The 21,444-nt window shown below is 41.8% G+C and overlaps 1 protein-coding gene and 1 pseudogene across 1 annotated transcript; both read left to right on the top strand.

Annotated features, from left to right (window-relative positions):
* The first annotated feature begins 3,882 nt into the window (after window positions 1-3,882).
* LOC121149997 (olfactory receptor 18-like) lies at window positions 3,883-5,173 on the top strand. The gene is made up of 2 exons (XM_040970618.1): window positions 3,883-3,956; window positions 4,066-5,173. Exons 1-2 carry the CDS (start codon window positions 3,883-3,885, stop codon window positions 5,171-5,173), a joined length of 1,182 nt encoding a protein of 393 aa, XP_040826552.1.
* A 15,232-nt stretch (window positions 5,174-20,405) lies between these two features.
* Window positions 20,406-21,151, top strand: LOC121149996 (annotated as a pseudogene).
* Window positions 21,152-21,444: the final 293 nt, after the last annotated feature.

Below are 21,444 nucleotides of genomic sequence, written 5' to 3'. Positions count from 1 at the left end.
CTGCAGAAAATTCAGTGATATTAACAACCAACCCAGATGTACTGATGCTGTGACCTATGAAGCTTTGCTGGAGACTTTTGGATGATTTGGGGAAAGTGAAGACCTCTGATGCAACACAGACAGAGACAATGTCATTTTGAACGAGGTCTGCTGTATGGGCCACATCCATTCAGTGCAGTATTCTTAGGATCTGAGAGTATGCAGTCTCAGGTATGAATATTAATTCTGTAGTGACACAACAGCTTTTGGTCATCAACACACCTTTTTTAGAAAATTCTTACTGGTAAAAAACAAATGAATAAAAAAGGAATATTATAAAATTGGGATTTTCTTCTTTATATTTAAACCAAATCTGCACACAATTCATTGATAGGCAACCTACATAACACTGTATTCTTGTTGCTCTAACAGCACTTGTTGTCCCTGCCAGTGTATGAGAAAACTTCCAAACGTTCGTGGAAAACAGAATGAACATTTTGAGTTCATTCTGATGCAAACATTTTTTTTTTTTAATCCAAGTACAGTCTTTTTTTATCCTACATATTTTCCATTTAGGTAAATTTCATACCAAACTATTTTTGGTATTAAATAAACTTACACCTTCATTCTTCCAAAACAATTTTTAGAGTAAAATCATTTCTTCATAAATGCATAGTTTGAGCAAGAATGATCCCCTCTGCAGAGTTCCTGAACTGCATGTGTTTCTTACACAGAGGAGGAATCTAAGGACTCTGTGTCACATACTGAAGAGAGCTGTTGGCTCACGGAAACTGGCCATGTCCACTGTGGCTTCCACACACTGGGTTCTGTCTTCGTGGTCCTTAATTCTTTTCTGGAACTTGGCCTAGAATCAGAGATGCCAGGGCATATGGGACTAGCATGGGCTGGGGTCTCTGAGAAGGACTTAGGGTCCTGTAACTTCACTGTATGGGGGAGTCTACAGCATGCGACTCCTTTCTGATGAGGATTGACAAATGATGGCAGAGATACTCACAGAGACAGAAGAGGCAGATGATTCCCCTGAGCTGAGACTCATTATAAAGTTGGGCATCATTGCCACTTCCAATCCTCTTTGACAACAGCATCCATGAGAAACATGCTCTTTGACAAAAATCTATGTTTTTAAAACCTTAGAGCAACAAGTTGTTCAAGTTCTAATTTTCCCTTGATTCTAAGCCTGTCATAGATAGGGGCTGTTATTCCTTCTATCCAGAAGATAATGCGATCACAGAGAGGTAGGAATTTGCATGTATGTGTGCATGTATTCTCGGTAAATGATCCAGGAGTAGAATGTTGATTTGACATACTTCTCACCACAGTGGCTCCTCCAGGAAGCCTAAGGAAATGAACAGTCCCCTCACAAAATAAGATTGTCTAGTGAGTTTTCATGAAAGGATGGCCACCAGTTACTATGCTACAAGATATTTGATGGTCTATCAAATGAAATAAAATCATAGAGCAAACAGTGATTGCTTCTTTCTTAGGACAGCAAAGATGGCTGGTAAATAGCAAGAGTATGTGTCAAGAATTTTTGCCACTAAAAACAATTTGATTTTTATATCTTTCAGAAATCTTCATTTGTGAGACATGGAGAGAAACAGAAGTTTTGATCACAGTAACAGATTAGTCCAATTAGGGTCTCTCAGTTAATGATGGAACTGATTAAGCACTTAAAGGCAGAGTGTGCACTGACAGAAAGACTTCAAAGGTCAACGCACACTCATGGGGTGAGCAGCAGTGAGGGTAGTGCACCTTTTAAAAGCACTAGGAACACATTTCATGCAACTTGTAAAAAAAACTATCTCAGTGCTCTTAGATCAATACTGACATAAGTGGTGTGTATTTTGCTGCCATGGGTTCACCCTTAGTTTCAGAAGGCAGCATCACATGTCCCACTGTCTGATTCAAGTTTCAACTGCTCCGTTTTTGATCCAATTCCTCTTCACACACACCGGGGAAGACACCATGTTTTGGCTTTTGCTTCCAGCCTGCCACAGCCCCTAGGTGTGTGAACAGTGTAGGGAGTTAACCAACGCAAAGAGGATGGCTCTTTCTCGTTAGCTGTGAAGAAAAAATGAGAAAGCTATGAAAATAATAAAAATTTGCAGCTCCATCCTACAGTAACTCCCTAAGGTATATAATTACTGTTTCCTTACAGTTGAAGAAACTGCTTGCTGTGTTCATATTATTTTCTGAGATTCTTTGTTTTGCAATTTTTCTTTTACTCCATCATAATCTGAACTATTAATATGACAAACTAGAGTTGCCTTTGGGCTGCCAAAGTTAGAGAACTGCAATCCATGAATCAGGAGGGATGACATGAATCTATTTTAATAGTGCACAGAGCATTTGGAGCTCCAGGCTGGCTTTGTACCTTCGCTAATTTATGTATATATAAGGGGGTTAATCATAAAAACTGCTTCTCCATAAAAGAGATGAAAAGATGAAATAGCTAAGAAAATTGGAAAATATGGCTCTTACATCACAGATAATATGTGAAGATCATGCAGAGTGCTTAAAAATGTTCATTCACAACTAAAAATCCAGACACTTCTTATCAGGCCACTATTTCTAAATAATTGAGGTACAGAATGTACTAAGGTAACATTTGTGGTCTGTGTTTTCATGTGGTTATCTGCAGCTAACAAAACCATATAGAACACAATTTGACAGGCTCTGAAGGAGAGGAATTATATATGAAATGATTTATTTTTAAATCTTTTTATTGGTGTCAGAACAGGATTTCTGAATCCTATAGGTACATTTCAAGAACACAATCCGACTTACCTCACTCACCTGCTTCCCCTAACACACCCTGCCTCCCTTCAACAGTATTTGCAAGGCATGACCTTAATCCACTGTATTCAAAGCTGCATTGGACACTAATCATAATATTCAACAAGTAAGACTCAAGAAGATGGCCAGATCACATTTCCACTGGGTACAAACATAGGCTCAAAATGATCATTCTATCCTAAAGTGACCATTTCTTTCCTGCACTTTTTTGCATGCTCTACGTTAACTGCCACATGACAGAATAAAACGCCTCCTCCTACATGTTTTGCTTTCTAGCTCTAGTTTGTGAACCAACCTACTGCTAGTGCAGACTGTGTAATGCAGGGATGATGGCACATACAGTTTGCTTCATGCTACCCATGTTGGAGACCTCAATTAAGTTGCAGCTACCAGCCTCTGTGTTTGTCATGACAACAAAAATATGGGCATTTGGGGTGGAGGGGAGGTCTCCTCTTCTCTGACTCTCAAAGGAAATGAATAATGACAAAATCCTAACAAAAACAAACAAACAAAACAAAGAAACAACTAAAAACCGAAACCACGGTATTTTCCTGTCCAAAACAATCAACATTAATTTTGCAATAATACAACCCTAGCTTTTGTAAGAGTAACAAATATTCTGAATCAAGCAAACCATTATCATTGCTTAGAAAAAAATAAAATAAATTGTATTGCTCTCCATTGTTTTGAAGTAGAATGCTGCTAACTTTAAAGACAGAAAGGTCACTTTTTACTGTTTTATTGACAGCGTTGGGTGCATTTGAGCGTGTTCGATGGCATGTTTGAATTAATGTTTTTGGACATTTAATATTGTTCAGCTGAGTGTCACTAAAGCAGGGGTATATAGAAGGTGTATCGAGAGAGGTTGATGTTGTAGAAACCAGTTGTGTAAGAGAAGCAGATGATTGATTTGCATTGTTGAGACAGATGGCAGAAGTTATATGGTCACCAACCTTGGAACTGAGGTTGGGTTCCTGAAAATGTGGGAATAACACATATCTCCAGAAATTGAGAATTTCAAAATAACACACACCAAAAAGTTTTTTTAATGAAATTTATTCTATCAATCCATGTGTTAGATCCATGATGTCCCAAACTGAAATTGTGTACAATTTCCGTACAACTGTTAGTGCGGGTCAGCTGGCTAACAGCATCCCAAGGTAATTCCAGGGATAAGATGCAAATTGATAGATTGTGATTGTGACACCTGAAGTGTTTTGAAATCCTTGGCTGGCGCGTGTTAATGAGAAACTGAAACCCCTGGCTTAGGTCATTGGGTGCTTTAGTTCCTGGAGTGTGGCAGCAGCTGCCACTGAAAAGCTTGGATAATAAAGACTCATCCTACACTTTTGTCCAGTGTGATCTGTCACTGTATTCCCCTGTGCCTGCTTTTCCTGAAACTAACAATATTTTCTTTTACACAAGGTGCCCAAGTTATGCTGATAGCCAAAATGTCACACGTGTCTCAGAATTCCATCTCATTGGCCTCACAGACAGCGCTGATCTCAGACAGTCCCTCCTCTGTGGACTGTTCTTCTCCATGTACCTGGTCACGGTGCTCGGGAACATTCTCATCATCCTGGCTGTCACCTCTGACTCCCACCTGCATACACCCATGTGCTTCTTCCTCTGCAACCTGTCCTTGGCTGATGTGGGTCTCACCTCCACCACGGTTCCCAAGATGATTGTGGACATCCTCACCCAGAGCACAGTCATCTCCTATGCTGGCTGCCTGACTCAGATGTTTGTATATCTCCTCTTTGGATGCATGGATGATTTTCTTCTGACAGTGATGGCCTATGACCGATTTGTTGCCATCTGTCACCCACTACATTACCAGGTCATCATGAACTCCCGTCGCTGTGGCTTTCTACTTTTGCTGTCCATTGTGGGCAGCCTTTCCAATTCCCTGCTCCATAATTTAATTGTCTTACAAAGCTCCTGTTTCAAAGAAGTGGAAATTGCTCATTTCTTCTGTGACCCATCTCAGCTTCTCAACCTTACTTGCTCTGAAACCCTCAGCAAAGACATAGTCACATATATTGTAAGCATTGTGTATGGTTTTCTCTCTATGTCAGGCATCCTCTTCTCTTACTATAAAATTGTGTCCTCCATTCTGAGGGTCCCATCTCCAGGTGGCAGGTATAAAACATTCTCCACCTGTGGCTCTCACCTGACAGTGGTTTGCTTATTTTATGGAGCAGGCCTTGGTGTGTATCTCAGTTCATCTCTCTCACTTTCTGCTGGAAAGGGTGCCTTAGCCTCATTGGTGTACACGGTGGTCACCCCCATGCTCAATCCCTTTATCTACAGCCTGAGGAACAAGGAAATTAAGAGAGCCATGTGCACACTCTTAAAAAAAAAAAAACAGCCTTGACTCAGTCGTTTTTGGAGTTGATGAGGACTTGTAGCCTACCTAAACATTTGGACTTGATGGGGACAAGCAGCAGACCTAATCATTAGTTCTTCACGAATCAATCTCCTTAAACTCTTGATATGTGAGGCCCTTGTTTTCCCCATATTTGTGTCTGAATATTTCTTCTTTTGGTACTTCTTAATGTAGAATATTATGTTTTGTTTTTTAATATGTCTCTACCACTGATCTCCTGAGACTTGTTTACCTACAGACGTCTCTGTGCTTTGTTTCTCAAGCAGGCATCCTGTTGGACACGTGATCAACTTATATTTTAGATCTTTTACCTCTCTGTAATTCATAGGTATGTTCTACACACATATTGAATCTATTTAACTTAAATTGTACATGCTTTAAGATGGAACCATTAACAGTGTGCCTTTCTGAGAATCACCATTGGTTATTTAACAAATATCAGGCATGGGGCTCATCCCAAAAGATTTTGGTTTCTTCAAACTTTTTGAAGACTGAGATGAGCACTTTTTCAGGAACTTCGAGGATTTGCTGGAAACTACGACAGTTTTTCAGGAGTTTTACCTCATGTGATGAGTCACTTTTCCTTCACTGCTGCCAGGACTCTTTTTCCCTCTGACTTAGAACAATCTGATTATCACTTGCTTTGGTGATAAACATTTATTTGCACTTACTTTAATTGAAGTTTGTTGGGATTTTTGAGTGTATATGTCTGCTTCCTCATTCAAATTCTGAAGGTTTTGAATTTCACTTTGTGACTTCCAGATGGCTCTATGCCCAGCCTGGCACCCACCAGCAGCCAGGAGGCACTGGAAGTTTCAACCCCAGACCCAAGGTCACTCCCTCCCCAATCCCCTCTACCCTGCAACGATTGCTTCACATTTTTGCTGCAAATTTAAAACTACCCTGAAACAATGTGTTAAAAATAAATGTATAAATGCTAGTGAATGTTATTTGAAAAGCCAAAAATTGGCTGACTCTCTATTTTACCTATATAGCTTGCTATTGAATTATCTGAAAAGTTCTAATTTAGTTATATTCTTTTTTGCCAAAAATGTTTCTATGTATAGTTTATGCTATCTTTCTCTATTCTCTATTTGTTCCTGCATTTTTCCTGATTGCACAGTTAGATTGTGCCATCTTTAAGCTTCTTGACCATTTTTTAAAAAAATGTTTTTGATGGTTTTTACATAATTGATTAGGGTGATAAGGGTTAAGGGCTACAAGAAGTTGATGAGACATTTTCCACATTCTCTTTTATTTCTTTCTTTTTATGTAGGGGATGGGGAGAGACAAGGAGAGAAGACACACCCAGTCTCCCAAATGCCTCTGTAAACTGGAATGGCAGACATCACCAGATATTGCCCAAAGGTCCCCAATGTGGGGCACTCTCTGAGGTTCCTACTCAAGAGGTTTTGATAGTTAAATTACTGTAGATCTCACCACTCCAAGCACAATGAAATCTATTCAGAATCCACCAGTTGACATATTTCAACTTAGAGCTTCCATTGGCCCAGATAGTCACTGCCAACATTTTACTATGATAGTTGATCAATTTGCTCTGTCCTCTGCTGTGGCACAATGTGTTCTCTGCAGTCTTCAATATACTGCCATGTCCTCCATGTGCACCTGGATATGCTGTCCCGTGCTCCATCTAAGCCACTGAGCAGGCCCAGCTCTGACACATGCATTCCATGGCTAGATCATAAAAACTACTATTTCGTCCATGGTTGGGGTTCTGAGTCCATCAATTCGGTTGGGGGAATCTGCATAGAAAATTCACCTTAATTGATCCCAGAGCTGATTATTGTGTGTGCTTGCCAAGACAGGGTCGGGCACAGTACATCACCAAAATTGGCTTATGTACGCAATGGTGGTTGCAATTGCTGGGTCAGTTCTATCTCTATCCTGTCTTTCATACAAACCAATAGGTTTTGAAGGCCAACCAGATCCTGCCCACCACAATTTTGGCTCTCATGCAAATAAATCAGAGCAACCTGCGTTAACCCCCACCAGGCTCCCTGTCCTGGATCCCATGCTTGCCACTACATATAGCAGACTGGTCCTGTCGGTCTCATCCCATTCAGCTCTCATACATGTCAATGGGCATTGAAGTCTAGTTCAACCCAGTTAGCCCCACTATCCAGCACATACACATCTGCCATTGGGTACCACTCTCTGTCTATCCATACTTGCCCCAGTCTTGGTTCTCATGCTCACCAGTTGCAGTGGCAAACCAAGAGTGAAGTGTCCACTGTATCCCTCCTGGGCCCTCCCCTACTCCCGTATCTTGCACTTTCTAGGTGGTTCTGCAGTTTGACTTGACAGAATTTGCCCCTCATGCCAGTATCTGCCAGTTGATGCTGCGACAAAGCCCAGAAAATCCACATCCACTCTGAATTATGCATGCACCAGTGGAAAAGTCAATACAGCCTGACTTTCCACTGATCCAGCTCACATGAGGCCAACAGGTGCTGTAGCTCTGCTCGGGCCTGCTCTGCCCTCAATGTGCACCAAATATATGCCCGTGGGTACCATTACCTGGTCTGGTCAGGGTTTCTCCCTATTGGGTTTCTTGTACTCACCCTCAGGGATTATGTCCCAATGGAGGAGTTCTTGAAGTTCCTCCATCAGAAGCTCTCCCAATGTCAGATCGCATGCCCATTTGTGGGCCCACAGGCCAGTCCTACCTACTTAGTGTCTACCTCCTGTCCTAGCAGGAACATTGGCCTATCCTGACTGGCCTTTACCCATTCTGGTTTTTACTATGGAGTGCTACAGCCCAACCAAGCCTGGTCTACATCCAGACACAGCTCACACATGGTTCAGCAGGGACAGAGACCTAGCCCAGCCAATCCTACATCTACTTTTGTTCTTAGGAGCAGCAGTGGCTGGGAGATTCAGACACCAGCACCTCTGCCCAGACTTACTGACCATATGTAAGATGATTGTTTTGAGTCTGGTGGTTTTGGAAAATAAAGTATCTCTAAATATTTAAAGTGAGGTAAGTACTTTATTTCTGGTGATGCAACTGATTCCTTCAACTTGGTTTATTCCCAAATTTCTATATAGTCTTTGTATCCTCTGCTTAGGCAAGAAAAAAAAAAAACTTTCAGTTTTCTAGGTAGATTTCACACAGGGAAAGACCCTCACCAAGGGAAAAGCCCTCACCAATAAACTCATTGGAAACTGTGAGAGACTCTCAACCTTTTTGGGATATAAGAATGCTATACTTGGGCCTGGTGAGTAGACTAGCAGCCAAAGTCCTCACCTTGAAGGCACCAGGAACCCATTTGGGCACCAGTTCTAGTCCCAGCAGCCCCACTTCCCATCCAGAACCTGCTTGTGGCCTGGGAAAGAAGTGGAGGACAGCCCAACGCCTTGGGACCCTGCATCTGCATGGGAGACCTGAAAGAGGCTCTTGGCACATGGCTTTGGATTGGCATAGCTCCAGCTGTTGAGGCTGCTTGGGGAATGAATCATCAGATGGAAGATCTTCCTCTGTGGCTCTCCACGTCTCACTATATCTGACTTTCCAACAAAAAGAAAATAAATCTAAAAACAAAAAAAAAGAAGAATAGCTACACCTGCTTGTTTTTCCTTTCGGTTGAGATAGAATCTCTTTTTCAATGCTTTAAAATACTTAACTTAATCCAGTCATCCAATCGGTAGTTTTTGATTAGAGAATTTATGGCATTTCATTCAGGGTTAGTATTTAAAGCTAACAATATGGCCCTGCAATTTTACCATCACAATTTCCATGTTTGCTTTTGGTTTCATTTGTACTTCCACTAGGATGATTTTTTTTTTTTTTTACCTTTCATTCTTTCCTTCTTCTCATTTCTTCCTTTTTTTCCTTCTTTCTATATTTCTTGAATATTTTTTCAAAGATGTATCCATTTTTATTTCAAAGTCAGACATAGAGAGAGGAAGAGAAACAGAGAGGAAGAGTTTCTGTCCAATGGTTTACTCCCAAAGCAGCCTCAATGGCCAGAGCTGTACCCATCTGAAGCCAGAAGCCAAGAGCCAGGATTACTGATTGTGCTGCAATGAACATAGGGGTGCATGTTGGTTTGTCGTGAAACAGGTGTTTTGGATATATTCCTAGGAGTGCTATTGCTGGATCATATGGTATGCAGATTTTCAGGTGTTTGAGTGTTCTCCACATTTATTTCCATAAAGGCTGTACCAACTTGCAGCTCCACCAGCAGTGGAGTAGGGTTCCCTTTTCCCCGCATCCTCACCAACAAATGTCGTTGGTATTCTTTTTTATGTGGGCCAATCTTACTGGTGTTAGGTGGTACCTCATCAATGTCTTAATTTGGATTTCCCTTATTGCCAGGGAACTGGAGCATTTTTTCATATGTTTGTTTGCCATTTGGACTTGTTCCTTTGTGAAATGTTTGCCCATTTCCCGTGCCCATTTCTTGAGTGGCTTGTTTGTTTTGGTTTTTTGGTTGTTTTGGAGTTCTTTGTATATTCTGGAGATTAGCTCACTATCTCCTACACAGTGCACGAAGATCTTCTCCCATTCTGTGGGTTGCTTTTTTACTTTATTGATTTTTTCCCTTGCAGTACAGAAGCTTCTTAGTTTGACGAGGTCCCATTTGTTTATTCTGTTTTTAACTGCTATTGCTTTTGGCGTCCATCTTAGAAAGTCAGGACCTACTCCTAGGTCTTGCAAGGTATTTCCAACATTTTCTTGCAAGAGTTTGAAGGTTTCTGGATGTAGGTTTAGGTCTTTTATCCATGTAGATTGGATCTTAGTGTATGGTGATAGAGGCGGGTCTATCCTTTTGTTTCTGCAGGCTATCAGCCAGTTGTCCCAACAACATTTACTGAAGAGGCCTTCCCATTTGCTTGGCCTGTTGTTGGTCTTTTTGTCAAAGATTAATTGGCTGTATCAGTGTGGGTTCCCTTTTGGTGCTTCTATCCTATTCCATTGATCTTCCTCTCTATCTTTGTGCCAGTACCAGGCTGTTTTGATATCCACTGCTCTATAGTATGTCCAGAGGTCCAGAATTGTGATTCCACCTGCTAAATTCTTGTTCTTAAGGATGGTTCTAACTATTCGTGTTTTTTTGTTTTTCCAGATGAATTTTTTAATCATTATGTCTAGTTCCATGAAGAATGTTTTGGGCAATTTGATTGGCATTGCATTGAATGTGTAAATTGCTTTTGGTAGTATAGACATTTTAATGATGTTGGTTTTACCTATCCAGGAGCATAGAATGCTATTTTGAGGAATGTTTTTGAGGTCTTGTTCAATTTCTTTTTTGAGTATTTTGTAGTTTTCTTCGAATAGATCTCCTACACTTTTGGTTAGATTTATTCCCAGATACTTCCTACTTTTCTCCACTGTTTTGAATGGTATCTTGCTGGTTAGATCTTCTTCCATCTTGGTATTATTTGCGTACACTATGGCTGTTGATTTTCGTTCATTAATTTTGTACCGTGCCACTCTGCCAAACTCTCGTATAAGTTCTAGCAGTTTCGGTATTGAGTCTCCTGGCTTTTCTATGTACAGGATCATGTCATCTGCATATAGTGAAAGCTTGATTTCTTCGTTTCTTATACGTATGCCTTTGATTTCTTTTTCTTGTCTTATGGCCTCTGCAAGTACCTCTACGAATATGTTGAATAGCAGTGGAGATAGTGGGCATTCTTGTCTTGTTCCAGATCTCAGTGGGAAGGGTTCTAGCTTTTCTCCATTCAGTATGATGCTGGCGTTGTGTTTTTCATAGATTGCTTTGATTATGTTGTGGATTTTTCCATTTATGCCTACCTTGGTTAGAATTTTTAGCATGAAGAGGTGTTGGATTTTGTCGAAAGCTTTTTCTGCATCTATTGATACTATCATGTGGTTCTTGTTTTTTAGTTTTTGGATGTGGTGTATCACATCTATGGATTTCCGAATGTTGAACCATCCCTGCATTTCAGGGATGAATCCTACTTGATGCGGATGAATTATCTGTCTGATGATTTTTTGAATTTTACTGGCTAGGATTTTGTTGAGAATTTTAGCAGCAATGTTCATCAGAGAGATAGGTCTGTAGTTTTCCTTCTCTGATGGTTCTCTCTCTGGTTTTGAGATTAAGGTAATGTTGGCTTCATAGAATAATTTTGGAAGGGTTGTTTCGTTTTCTATTGTTTTGAAGAGTTTGTAGAGGATTGGGGTTAGTTCTGTTCAGAATGTTTTGTACAATTCTGTAGTGAAACCGTCTGGGCCTTGCCTTTTCTTTGTTGGGAGATCCTTGATGAATGCTTCAATCTCTGTCTCAGTTATGGGTTTATTTAATTCTTCTGTTGCCTCTGGATTAAGTTTTGGTAAGTGGTGGGGGTGTAAGAACATTTCCATTTCTTGGTGGTCCTCTAATTTATTGGAGTACCGTTCTTTGTAGTAATTTCTAATTATTTTCTTAATGGATGCAGTGTCTGTTGTTATGTTGCCTTTTTCATCTTTAATGCTATTCATTCTCACTTTCTCTTGTTGTTTTTTGGTCAATCGGGCCAGTGGAGTGTCTATTTTGTTTATTTTCTCAAAAAACCAACTTTTTGATTTGTGGATTTTATGTATAGTTTTTTTTTTTTATTTCTATTTGGTTTATCTCCTCCGTTGTTTTGATGATTTCTTGCTTTCTATTGTGCGTGGGGCTCTTCTGTTGCTGTTTTTCCAGCTCCTGGAGGTGTGTGGTTAGTTCCTGTATTTGGCATCTTTCTTGGGTCTTGACATGGTCTTCGATTGTGATGAGTTTACCCCATAGCACCGCTTTGGCGGTGTCCCACAAGTTTTGAAATGTTGTATCAGAGTTTTCATTGGTTTCCATAAATTTTTTGATCTCATCTTCAATTTCTTCCCTTACCCATTGCTCGTTTAATAGCATATTGTTCAACTTCCAAGAGTGTCTATATTTCCTGGGGAGTTTTGAGTTGTTGATTTCCAGTTTCATCCCATGGTGGTCTGAGAGGGTACATGGTATGATTCTAATGTTTTGGAAGTTATTTAGATTCGCTTTATGTCCTATCATGTGGTCGATTCTGGAGAAGGTGCCATGCACTGCTGAGAAGAATGTAGTCTGTGGCTTTAGGATAAAAAGTTCTATATATGTCTACTAAGTCCAGTTGTTCTATTGTTTGTGTGAGCTCTGTTGTTTCTTTGTTGAGTTTTTGTTTCGTAGACCGGTCCATTGATGTTAAAGGTGTGTTGAGATCACCTACAAGAATTGTGTGAGTATCTATGTCTTCCCTTAAGTCTGTAAGTAATTGCTTTACGTAACTAGGCGCATTGAGGTTTGGTGCATAAACATTAATGATGGTGATTGCTTCTTGATGGATCATTCCTTTCACCAGTATAAAATGGCCTTCCCTGTCTCTTTTGATGTTAGTTAGATTGAAATCTATCTCGTCTGAAATTAGGACAGCTACCCCAGCTTTTTTTTCTTGTCCATTGGAATGAAATATCTTTTTCCATTCCTTCACTTTCAGTTTCTTTTCATCTTTTTTCGTTAGATGTGTTTCTTGTAGGCAACATATAGTTGGGTCTTGTTTGATGTTCCATTCCATTAATCTTTGTCTTTTGATTGGTGAGTTTAGACCATTTGTGTTGAGAGTTAAGATTGACAGGGTGTGATTTTGCCCTGCCATGTGATTGTGTTTTGTGTGTGTTGTTGTCTGTGTAATTGCCCTTCCTTGTGTGGGCTTTAGTTTGGGGATCTTCCTGAATGCCATCTTTGTTTATGGTTTGCCTCCCTTTTTTCTGGATTTAGCACATTTCTAAGGAGGTTTTGTAGAACAGGTTTTGTGTTGACATATTCTTCTAGTTTTCCCTTGCTATGGAAGTATCTGATTTCATTCTCATATATAAATGAGATCTTTGCTGGGTAGATTATTCTTGGTTGACAGTTGTTTTGCTTCAGGATTTGGAAGATCTTTGTCCATTCTCTCCTTGCTTGTAGGGTCACTTCAGAGAGGTCAGCAGTGATTCTGATGGGTTTTCCCCTGTATGTGATCTTTTCTCTGCTTCGTACTTGTCTCAGGATTCTTTCTTTGACTTCATTGGAGTACAACTTGAGTACCATGTGTCTGGGTGAAGATCTCTTTGGGTCATGTCTGTTGGGAGTTCTCTGTCCATCTTGCATGTGGGTTGGATTCATGTTCCCAATGTTTTGGAAGTTTTCCTGTATAATTTCGTTGAGTACCCCTTGCATTCCTGACTCTCTTTCCACTCCTTCAGGAAGACCCATAATCCAAATATTCGATTTTCTGAGGTGATCTTTCATTTCTTGTATCATTTTATCAGTTTTGTTGAGGCTTGTCTCCAGCTGTTTAACGAGCTGGGTATTTTCATTACGTGTGTCTTCAGTTTCGGAGATCCTCTCTTCTGCTGTATTTATTCTGTTGGTCAAACTTGCCATTTTAAATTCCATGTTAGTGGCCCGGCGCGGTGGCGCAAGTGGTTAAAGGTCCTCGCCTTGCACGCCCGGGATCCCATATGGGCGCCGGTTCTAATCCCGGCAGCCCCGCTTCCCATCCAGCTCCCTGCCTGTGGCCTGGGAAAGCAGTCGAGGACGGCCCAAGGCTTTGGGAACCTGCACCCGCGTGGGAGACCCAGAAGAGGCTCCTGGCTTCGGACCCGCATAGTATCGACCCGTTGTGCTCACTTGGGGAGTGAATCATCGGACGGAAGATCTTCCTCTCTGTCTCTCCTCTCTGTATATCCACCTTTCCAATGAAAAAATAATAAAAGTAAATCTTTAAAAAAAATAAATTCCATGTTAGTCATTTTGGTTTTGTCTTGTTGTATTTTTGTGACTATTTTGTTCTTGAAGTCTTCCCACTTCTTCTCATTGTCTCGGACGAATTTTAGCATTATTTGTTTAAATTCCTTGTCTGGTACATCTTCCTTGTCTTCATCTCGCATCTCTGATGTTGGTAATGGCTTTTGGCCCTCGTTTGGTAGGGTGCTGGCTCTCTCAACTGAGTCATTGCTTTCTCTGATGCTTTTTCTCATTGTGCTATTTTCTTCCACGCTCCGGGCGGGTTGTTGTGTTTCCTGCTTACTTTCTCTGGATTCCTAATTTGCGTGATTCTTCTTGGTTGTTCCTTGTTCAGGGATGCTTCATGCACTCTTCTCTGCACGTTTCTGGTCTGCTGCTCTTCCCTCAGCTATCTTTCGTCCCTCTTTTACCTCGTCCTCCTCTATGTCTGCCCTTCTTGATCAGCCTCCTTCTATTTCCTCGGTTAGGTATTGTCTTGTGTGTGCCAACAGGGATAGAGTGTGTATGAGAGACTTTTTAGCCTTGGGTTTCTTGTCTTTGCTCTGGGTTGATATAGAGTGTGCGGTTCCACACCCTCTACACTCTCACAAATGTACTCCCCTGTTGGGAGACACGATTCTGTTTAACACTTGCCTGCGCCTTCGCCCAGGTCCGCAGACTCTATTCAGCAGTGACCCGCCTCTGGAGTTGAAGCTGAGTCCAGGACAACAGGGTATTCTGCTCCAGTCTCCAGCCACCTGCTGCTCTTTCTGACCCTGAGTTGTGTCGAAGGTACTTTGGGCCTGGCCCTAGTGCGAGGCTGCTCTACCTGTTATCCTCACTCAAAGGCGCTGTCTCACTGTGAGGCAAACTGTCATCTCCCTCCAAGCCTGCCAGCCTGCGACCCTGCCTGGCTCAGCTAGCTGTGTGGTGCAGTGCTGCCCACCTATGGAGTTGGGGCTGAGCATGGCAGGGAGTTACAGGGGAGCTTCCAGCTGCCTGTGGCTTGGAATTCGCAGTCCTGAGCTGGTTTGGGACAACTTGGCGTCCCCTGGTCTATTGAGGGCCCCATTGCGCTTTCTGAAAGGTGCTGTAGCACTGTGAAACACACTGCTGTGGTCCTGCTAGCCCGTGAATCAGTCCCCCACCTCTGGGCTAAGACCTGAGCCTGGCAGGGGGGTCCGCCCAAGCCTCCTGCTGCCAGCTTGAGGCTTGGAATTTGCAGCCCCAAGCTGGGTTAGGAGAGCTGGTCTCCGCTGGAGTTTCCATTTGCCTGCAGCTTGGAATCTGCAGCACGGAGCTGGTTCAGAAAAGCTTGGAATGTCAAGGCCTAGTGAGGATTTCCGCTGAACTCACTCAGATGTGTTCCCTAGCTGTAAGGTGAGCAGCTGTGTCCCTTCTAGTCCTCACCTCCGTCTGGATTGGCTGACTGAGGTGCACTGCTCCCCTTCTGGGGCTCAGGCCTAGCACAGCAGGAAACCTGGCAGCTAATCCACAGTTTGGAGCTGAGTTTCTATGACCCAATCCCTGAGAGTGGCTCCAGCCCCCTCTTCACTCTCTCAATGGTGCTGAGCTGTTGGTGGGCATTCTGCTGGGGCCCCCTCCCCTGCTTGTCCTCAACCTCTGCAGGGGTTGATGGCCCCTATGTTCAAACCTGTAGCCACCCTTAGGGTTTCCCGTGCTCCAGTAGTCTGTGGCTTCCGCTGGTGTGGGAGCTTGTTTTTGCAGTTGCCCTTGTCTTCCCTGGGTCGGCCAAGACTGCGCAGCCAACCTTCCCCCTGTGTGGGATCACAACTCACCAAGTCTTGCGTGGTGTGCTGTCTTTCCTTTCTTTCTTTTTCTGACTGTCCCTGCAGGCTGAGTTGATATTGTTACTTCAGTGCAGTCTAGTGTCTTTCCCACTCCTCTCCCTGCAATTCTGTGTCTCCTGGTTTGTTCCTCTGCTGGATCGGTCCTTCTCTCTTTGTTCTCCACCTTATACCAGCTCCTCGAGGTCGGCCATCTTTTTTTGCTCTCTTGTTTTGTGAATTTCAAATCACTATTCTATCAATGTATCTCAAAGACCTAGAAAACCAAATCCAATGTTAGTAGCATGAAAGAAATAAAAGTAGATAAATCAAAATTGAAATCTAAAAAATGATACATAAAATCAGTGCATTGAAGATGAGATGTAGTAAAAACTAAACAAAATACATATATCATTGGCTCCAATAAGTAAAAAAGAGGCGGGGGGTGGGGAGAAAATCCAAACCAGTAAAATCAGATAAAGAAAGGAAATACAGCAGCAGACACTACAGATAAACAAAGTTTCATTGGCATTCACTACAAGCAAATAGATAACTGCAAAATGAATAACAAAGAAAAAAATAGGTAGATTTCTGGATACATGATTTACCTGTCAGGATGATACAGGAACCCTAAGTAGACCAATGCATAAGAGAAAACTGAATCAGGAAGACAAACACAGCTAAAAACCAAAGCCCAGGAATGTGTGGCTTCGCTAACAAATTCCAACAGATTTTTAATGAAGAACTTAATGCCAATAGTTTTTAATTTTTTTTTAAGAAAAAGTAGCAAATCCCCCTGCCCCAAATTCTGTTTATGAGACCATCATCATCTTAATACCAAAAACCAGAGAAACGGACAGCAAAGAGAACCATAAATCAATACCCTTGAGGAGCATAGATGCAAAAATTCTCAACAACACAAAAAATAAGAAGCAAGATTCCTACTCTACATCTTATACAAAAATGAACTCAAAATTGATCATTTGGGGTCCGATACCATCAAATTACTAGAAGGAAACATCTAGAAGAAAAAAAAAATACTAGAAGGCAAACCAGAGGAAAACATTAAGTATGCTTCTGCCAAGACACAGGCAGTAGGCAAAACTTTTTGGAAGGTCACAGAAGCAAAGAGAATGAAAGTTCATAGCAAGAAGCACAGGTGAGTTTTTCCTCTGGAATGGTTCCAGATACACTTTCCCTCCATTCCCCCTTCACCACTATCAGCCAGTCCTTAGAGACTGGGATACTCTAGACCTTTGGGCTAGTGAGCAGCTCTGAGCACTGAGCCCAAAACATCCTCCAAATGTAAATAATGAGCCAGCACCTTTGCCTGGACTGGCATTGCATTCTATGATAAATACCACAGTGAGCACCTGCACAAGGACCTGGAGTGAGTGTGTCTAATCTCAAGACCTGAGCCAAGAATTGTTGAGACACCACTGCATGAGGGGAAGAAGAGGAGTAATGGAGTCCTCACCCTGGGCCATGCCACAGCTGAGAGTAATTGCAGCCTGTAGGCTCTGAGGGAGGCTGTTAGAGAGATCTGGGAATGTCAGCAGCATTGTTTTCTCTATAGTAAGGATGAAAATGGTAGTTGAACAGCCAGAGGGAAAGCAACCAACACACAATATCTTGGCAGTTCGTGGTTCTCCAAACAGGTCTGGATAATCTCAAAGTCTTTCTTTCCTCTCTCATCCACAAATCCTCCCATTGGGAGGAAGGCAGTAGCAACTGAGTGTGTATAAACTGTCTTTGCAAACACAAGCATGATCATGAAGATGAGCATGCCAGGAACCAAGGCATCATGAAACATAAGGCTCTGTTAAGTGCCAGTGTCTGAACTCTGTGATTTCAATAGCTTGCTCCATTGTACTACATCATCTGTCAGGTTGTATTTGCACACATAATCATTTTCTAGAAGACAAGTTCAACATTTGTGTTAGGCAGAAGGAAACAAAGCCACATGTGGATCAGGGGATCAGACTCCAGTCCACATAGCCAGTCCTGCCCTCCAGGGACCCAAGCAATTGTTTCAGACTTCCTTCTTTTAAGGAAGAGTATCCCTGTTCACCATGCTCTTTCCTGGTCCTTCATGGTGCTCATCGGTGGGGGCAGAAAGGCAAAGATCACAGAACAAGCATATGGCATTTCAGCGACAATCTCTCTCTCTTATGCCTACTGAAAGGTTTCACTTCAGCCTTCTATTTCCTACACTCCTGTAACCATCCCACTGAATCTCCTCTTGCTGCCACTCCCAAAATCTGACAGCTTAGTTGAAGGTGTCAGACTCCACTCTCACTGCAGGAGCTGGAAAGATCTTGACAAAGGATCTCAGATGTACCTGATATTTTGATCTGCTGTCTGATGCCTGGGAAAGAACGGACATCCTTAACGCAACAGACACAGAGAAAATATACTGTTTTGCATTCTGCCCACTGCACTGTTTATTTCTGTGCTGTGTTGGTGTGGAAGGTCTTCTTAGGATCCTTGACACTAGCTGTTGTCATCCATGTTGACTTATTGATGAAATCACATCAAGTGAGGAATGAATTGGAAATGGCAGCTGCTTATGTGGTCTATAAATAATAACAAATGGATTCAAGGTGGACAACAAACATTTTGGGCAATGTTATTATTAATTGATTCTTTTTTTTTTTATCACTCAACTAAAATATTCCCTGCCCCTATATTATACTTTCCCATTTCTATAGCAGGACTTGGTGCTTCCAATCTGACAGAGACACAACCCAAAGAATGTGAGATTGCTTTGGATCCAACTTTTTGTTTTCAATCCACACACAAACTTTTGATAAGATATCTTTTGTACAATTACAAAATCATAGATCCCAACTATTTTTTTTGTGTTGAAATGACTTCACAATTTAATATCTATTCATGCTAAAACCTTGGAGAGTATAAATATACCCTTATAAACCTATATACTCTGTATTGGAGGACAAGCAAAGACGTTCTTTCTCTGATTGTGCAGATGTTGTTTTGCACAGAGGCGGCATTACAAATCTCTGTTCCATATTAAACAAACATTTTGCGGGCTCAGAATAATAACTGACTGTGATGTATGTGGCTGCAGTACACCTGATGGTTTCCTAGTTTTACTTCCATCCTTCTCAGGAATGCACAACAACTCGAGACAATAGGATAACATCAGCTTGTGTCTCAAGAAGAACATGTAAGAGTTAACATCTACAACAATACTTTTGTTTTGGTTATAAAGACAGGCACTGTTTTAGATATGGCCTAAACACAGAAAGAGTCTGGGATGGGAATTGTTTTGCCAGTGATGAGACATGGTGTAGAGTTAGGCATCACTGCAGCTTCCAGTCTTTGGATCATGGTATTTATTCAATCGAACCTTGTGATTTCCATCAGGATGGAATGAAATGCAATACAAAAATGAGGCAAGACATTTAGGTTTTAAACATTCCCTGGATGTTGTACTGTTTTTGAAATGAGCATTAGTCTGTTCATAGCCAGTGGAGAATACAAGCATGAACACAAAGGGGTGGAGAGATTCATACATGTTTGACTGAACAACTGTAATGAAAATTGCAAGTTCCTCAAAGACAAGGATATTAGTTACAAACTGAATGATTGTTAAAAGGCATAGGTTAAGATGCCCACCTTCCCCACACAGAAGTGCCTGGGTTCATATCTAGGTCTGGGTCTGACTCCAAGTTCCTGCTAATGCAGATGCTGTAAAGCCACAGGGATGGCTCAGGTTCTTGGATTTCTGCAACATTTGTGGCATTTCTGGATGGCAGGCCAAGTCCCAGTTCCGTTTTAGTCCAACCTCAGACAAGGCAGCTTTTGGGAAGTGCACCAGTAAGTGAGAGCATCTGAGTGAGAGCATCTGTGTAGCAGGAAAATCAGGAAACAAAGAAGGAGTACGTTTTATTCATCACAACAGACAAAATATTTCTTAATTGTGAGCCTGCAGCTTTTATTCTGTGTTTAGAAAATACAATATTTTAGCAGGGATTTTATAAATAGCCCAGGTAAAAGCCATGTGTGTCCTCTTAAAATCGAAGTAGATCCATCTGTTAATTAGAACACTGCATTTCTTACAGAGAAAGGAGCTATCTTTCTTCTTCAAAAGGCTGTTTGCATTTGCCAAGGACGGATTTGTTTGATCTAATGTTCTTGGCCTTCGGAGACGTTTTATTGGAGTGTTTGCATAGCATGTGTGACAGATTGAAGCAAAAACACAGAAACCATTCATGAGAATTCTAAAAAGATTGAGGTTATTACCATTAAGGGAAATGGCAGACACAGTTGTGGCCCCAAATGGTTAACACGAGAGGGGTCTTCAGAATATCCCATACAACATAATGGATGGACTTCAAATGAGATTGCACTAAAACAAACTCATTTTTAAATTCCATATTCCATAATTCCTTTGAAGAATACTTGTATTATAGCCACCACTGTTTAATTAAAAGTGTATACAGCCTTATTTTCTGTTCCAGAAAGAGTCCAAGTTGTTCTGAAATCCAAAATCCCGCATGTGTTGTCTCAGAATTCCACCTCTTGAGTTTGTTAGAGGATCCAGATGTGCAGCCCCACCTCCTGAGACTGTTCCTCTCCATATACCTGGTTACAATGCTCAGGAACCTGTGCACTGTCCTGGCTGTCACCTCAGACTCCCACCTGCACACACCCATGTACTTCTTCCTCTGCAACCTGTCCTTGGCTGACATGGGGTTCACCTCCACCACGATTCCCAAGATGATTGTGGGCATCCTTACCCATAGCACACTCATCTCCTATGCTGGCTGCCTGACTCAGATGTCTTTCTTCATCATTTTTGGCAGCACGGATGACTTCCTTCTGACAGTGATGGCCTATGACCAATTTCTTGCCATCTGTCACCCACTGCATTACCAGGTCATCATGATCTCCCACCGCTGTGGCTTCCTCATTTTCATGTGCTTTGTGGTCAGCCTTTCTGATTCCTTGCTGCACAATGTGATAATATTACCAGTTGCATGTTTCAAGGGAGTGGAAGTTTCCAATTTCTTCTATGACCCTTCTCAACTTCTAACATAATTTCTTCTGACGTATTCACCCATGACATGGTCATGTACAGTGTTAGTATCATATATGGCTTTGTCCCTATGTCAGGAATCCTCTTTTCATAGTATAAAATTGTCTCCTCCATTCTGAGGGTCCCATTTCCAGGTGGAAAATACAAAGCCTTCTCCACCTGTGGCTCTCACCTGACAGTGGTTTGATTATTTTATGGAGCAGGCCTTGGTGTGTATCTCAGTTCAGCGTTTTCACTTTCTCCCAGGAGGTGTGCCATAGCCTCAGTGGTGTACACTGTGGTCACCCCCCTGCTGAGCCCTTTTATCTATAGCCTGAGGAACAGGAACATCAAGAGGGCCATGGGGAGGCTGCTGAGCTAGGAAGTCTAACCTCAGTATCTCTGTCTTCCTCCTGGATTGTAGATTGATAAATGATTTGTGTCTCAAAACCTTACCTCTCTGATCACATCATATGTGAAGCCGTCATGGCCTTGTTCTCTACAAATTTTTTAAAAGATTTATTTTATTTTTATTGGAAAATCAGATATACAGAGAGCAGGAGAGACAGAGGAAAAGATTTTCCACCTGGTGATTCACTCCCTAAGCAACCATAATTTCTGGAGCTGTTCCATATGGACCCGGGAGCCAGGAGCTTCTTCCAGGTCTCCCACTTG

This window comes from Ochotona curzoniae, unplaced genomic scaffold (genome assembly GCF_017591425.1).
Source record: "Ochotona curzoniae isolate NIBS_2020 unplaced genomic scaffold, NIBS_Ocur_1.0 scaffold_4921, whole genome shotgun sequence".
Classification (NCBI taxonomy): domain Eukaryota; kingdom Metazoa; phylum Chordata; class Mammalia; order Lagomorpha; family Ochotonidae; genus Ochotona; species Ochotona curzoniae.
The sequence above is the reverse complement of the archived record's forward strand: the minus strand, read 5'-3'. Positions and strand labels throughout refer to the sequence as shown.

Coding starts and splice junctions, on each gene's coding strand:
- LOC121149997 (XM_040970618.1), top strand. CDS start 3,883: ATGTCCCAAACTGAAATTGTGTACAATTTCCGTACAACTGTTAGTGCG. Junction 3,957..4,065: donor CTGGCTAACAGCATCCCAAG/GTAATTCCAGGG, acceptor CCCCTGGCTTAG/GTCATTGGGTGCTTTAGTTC.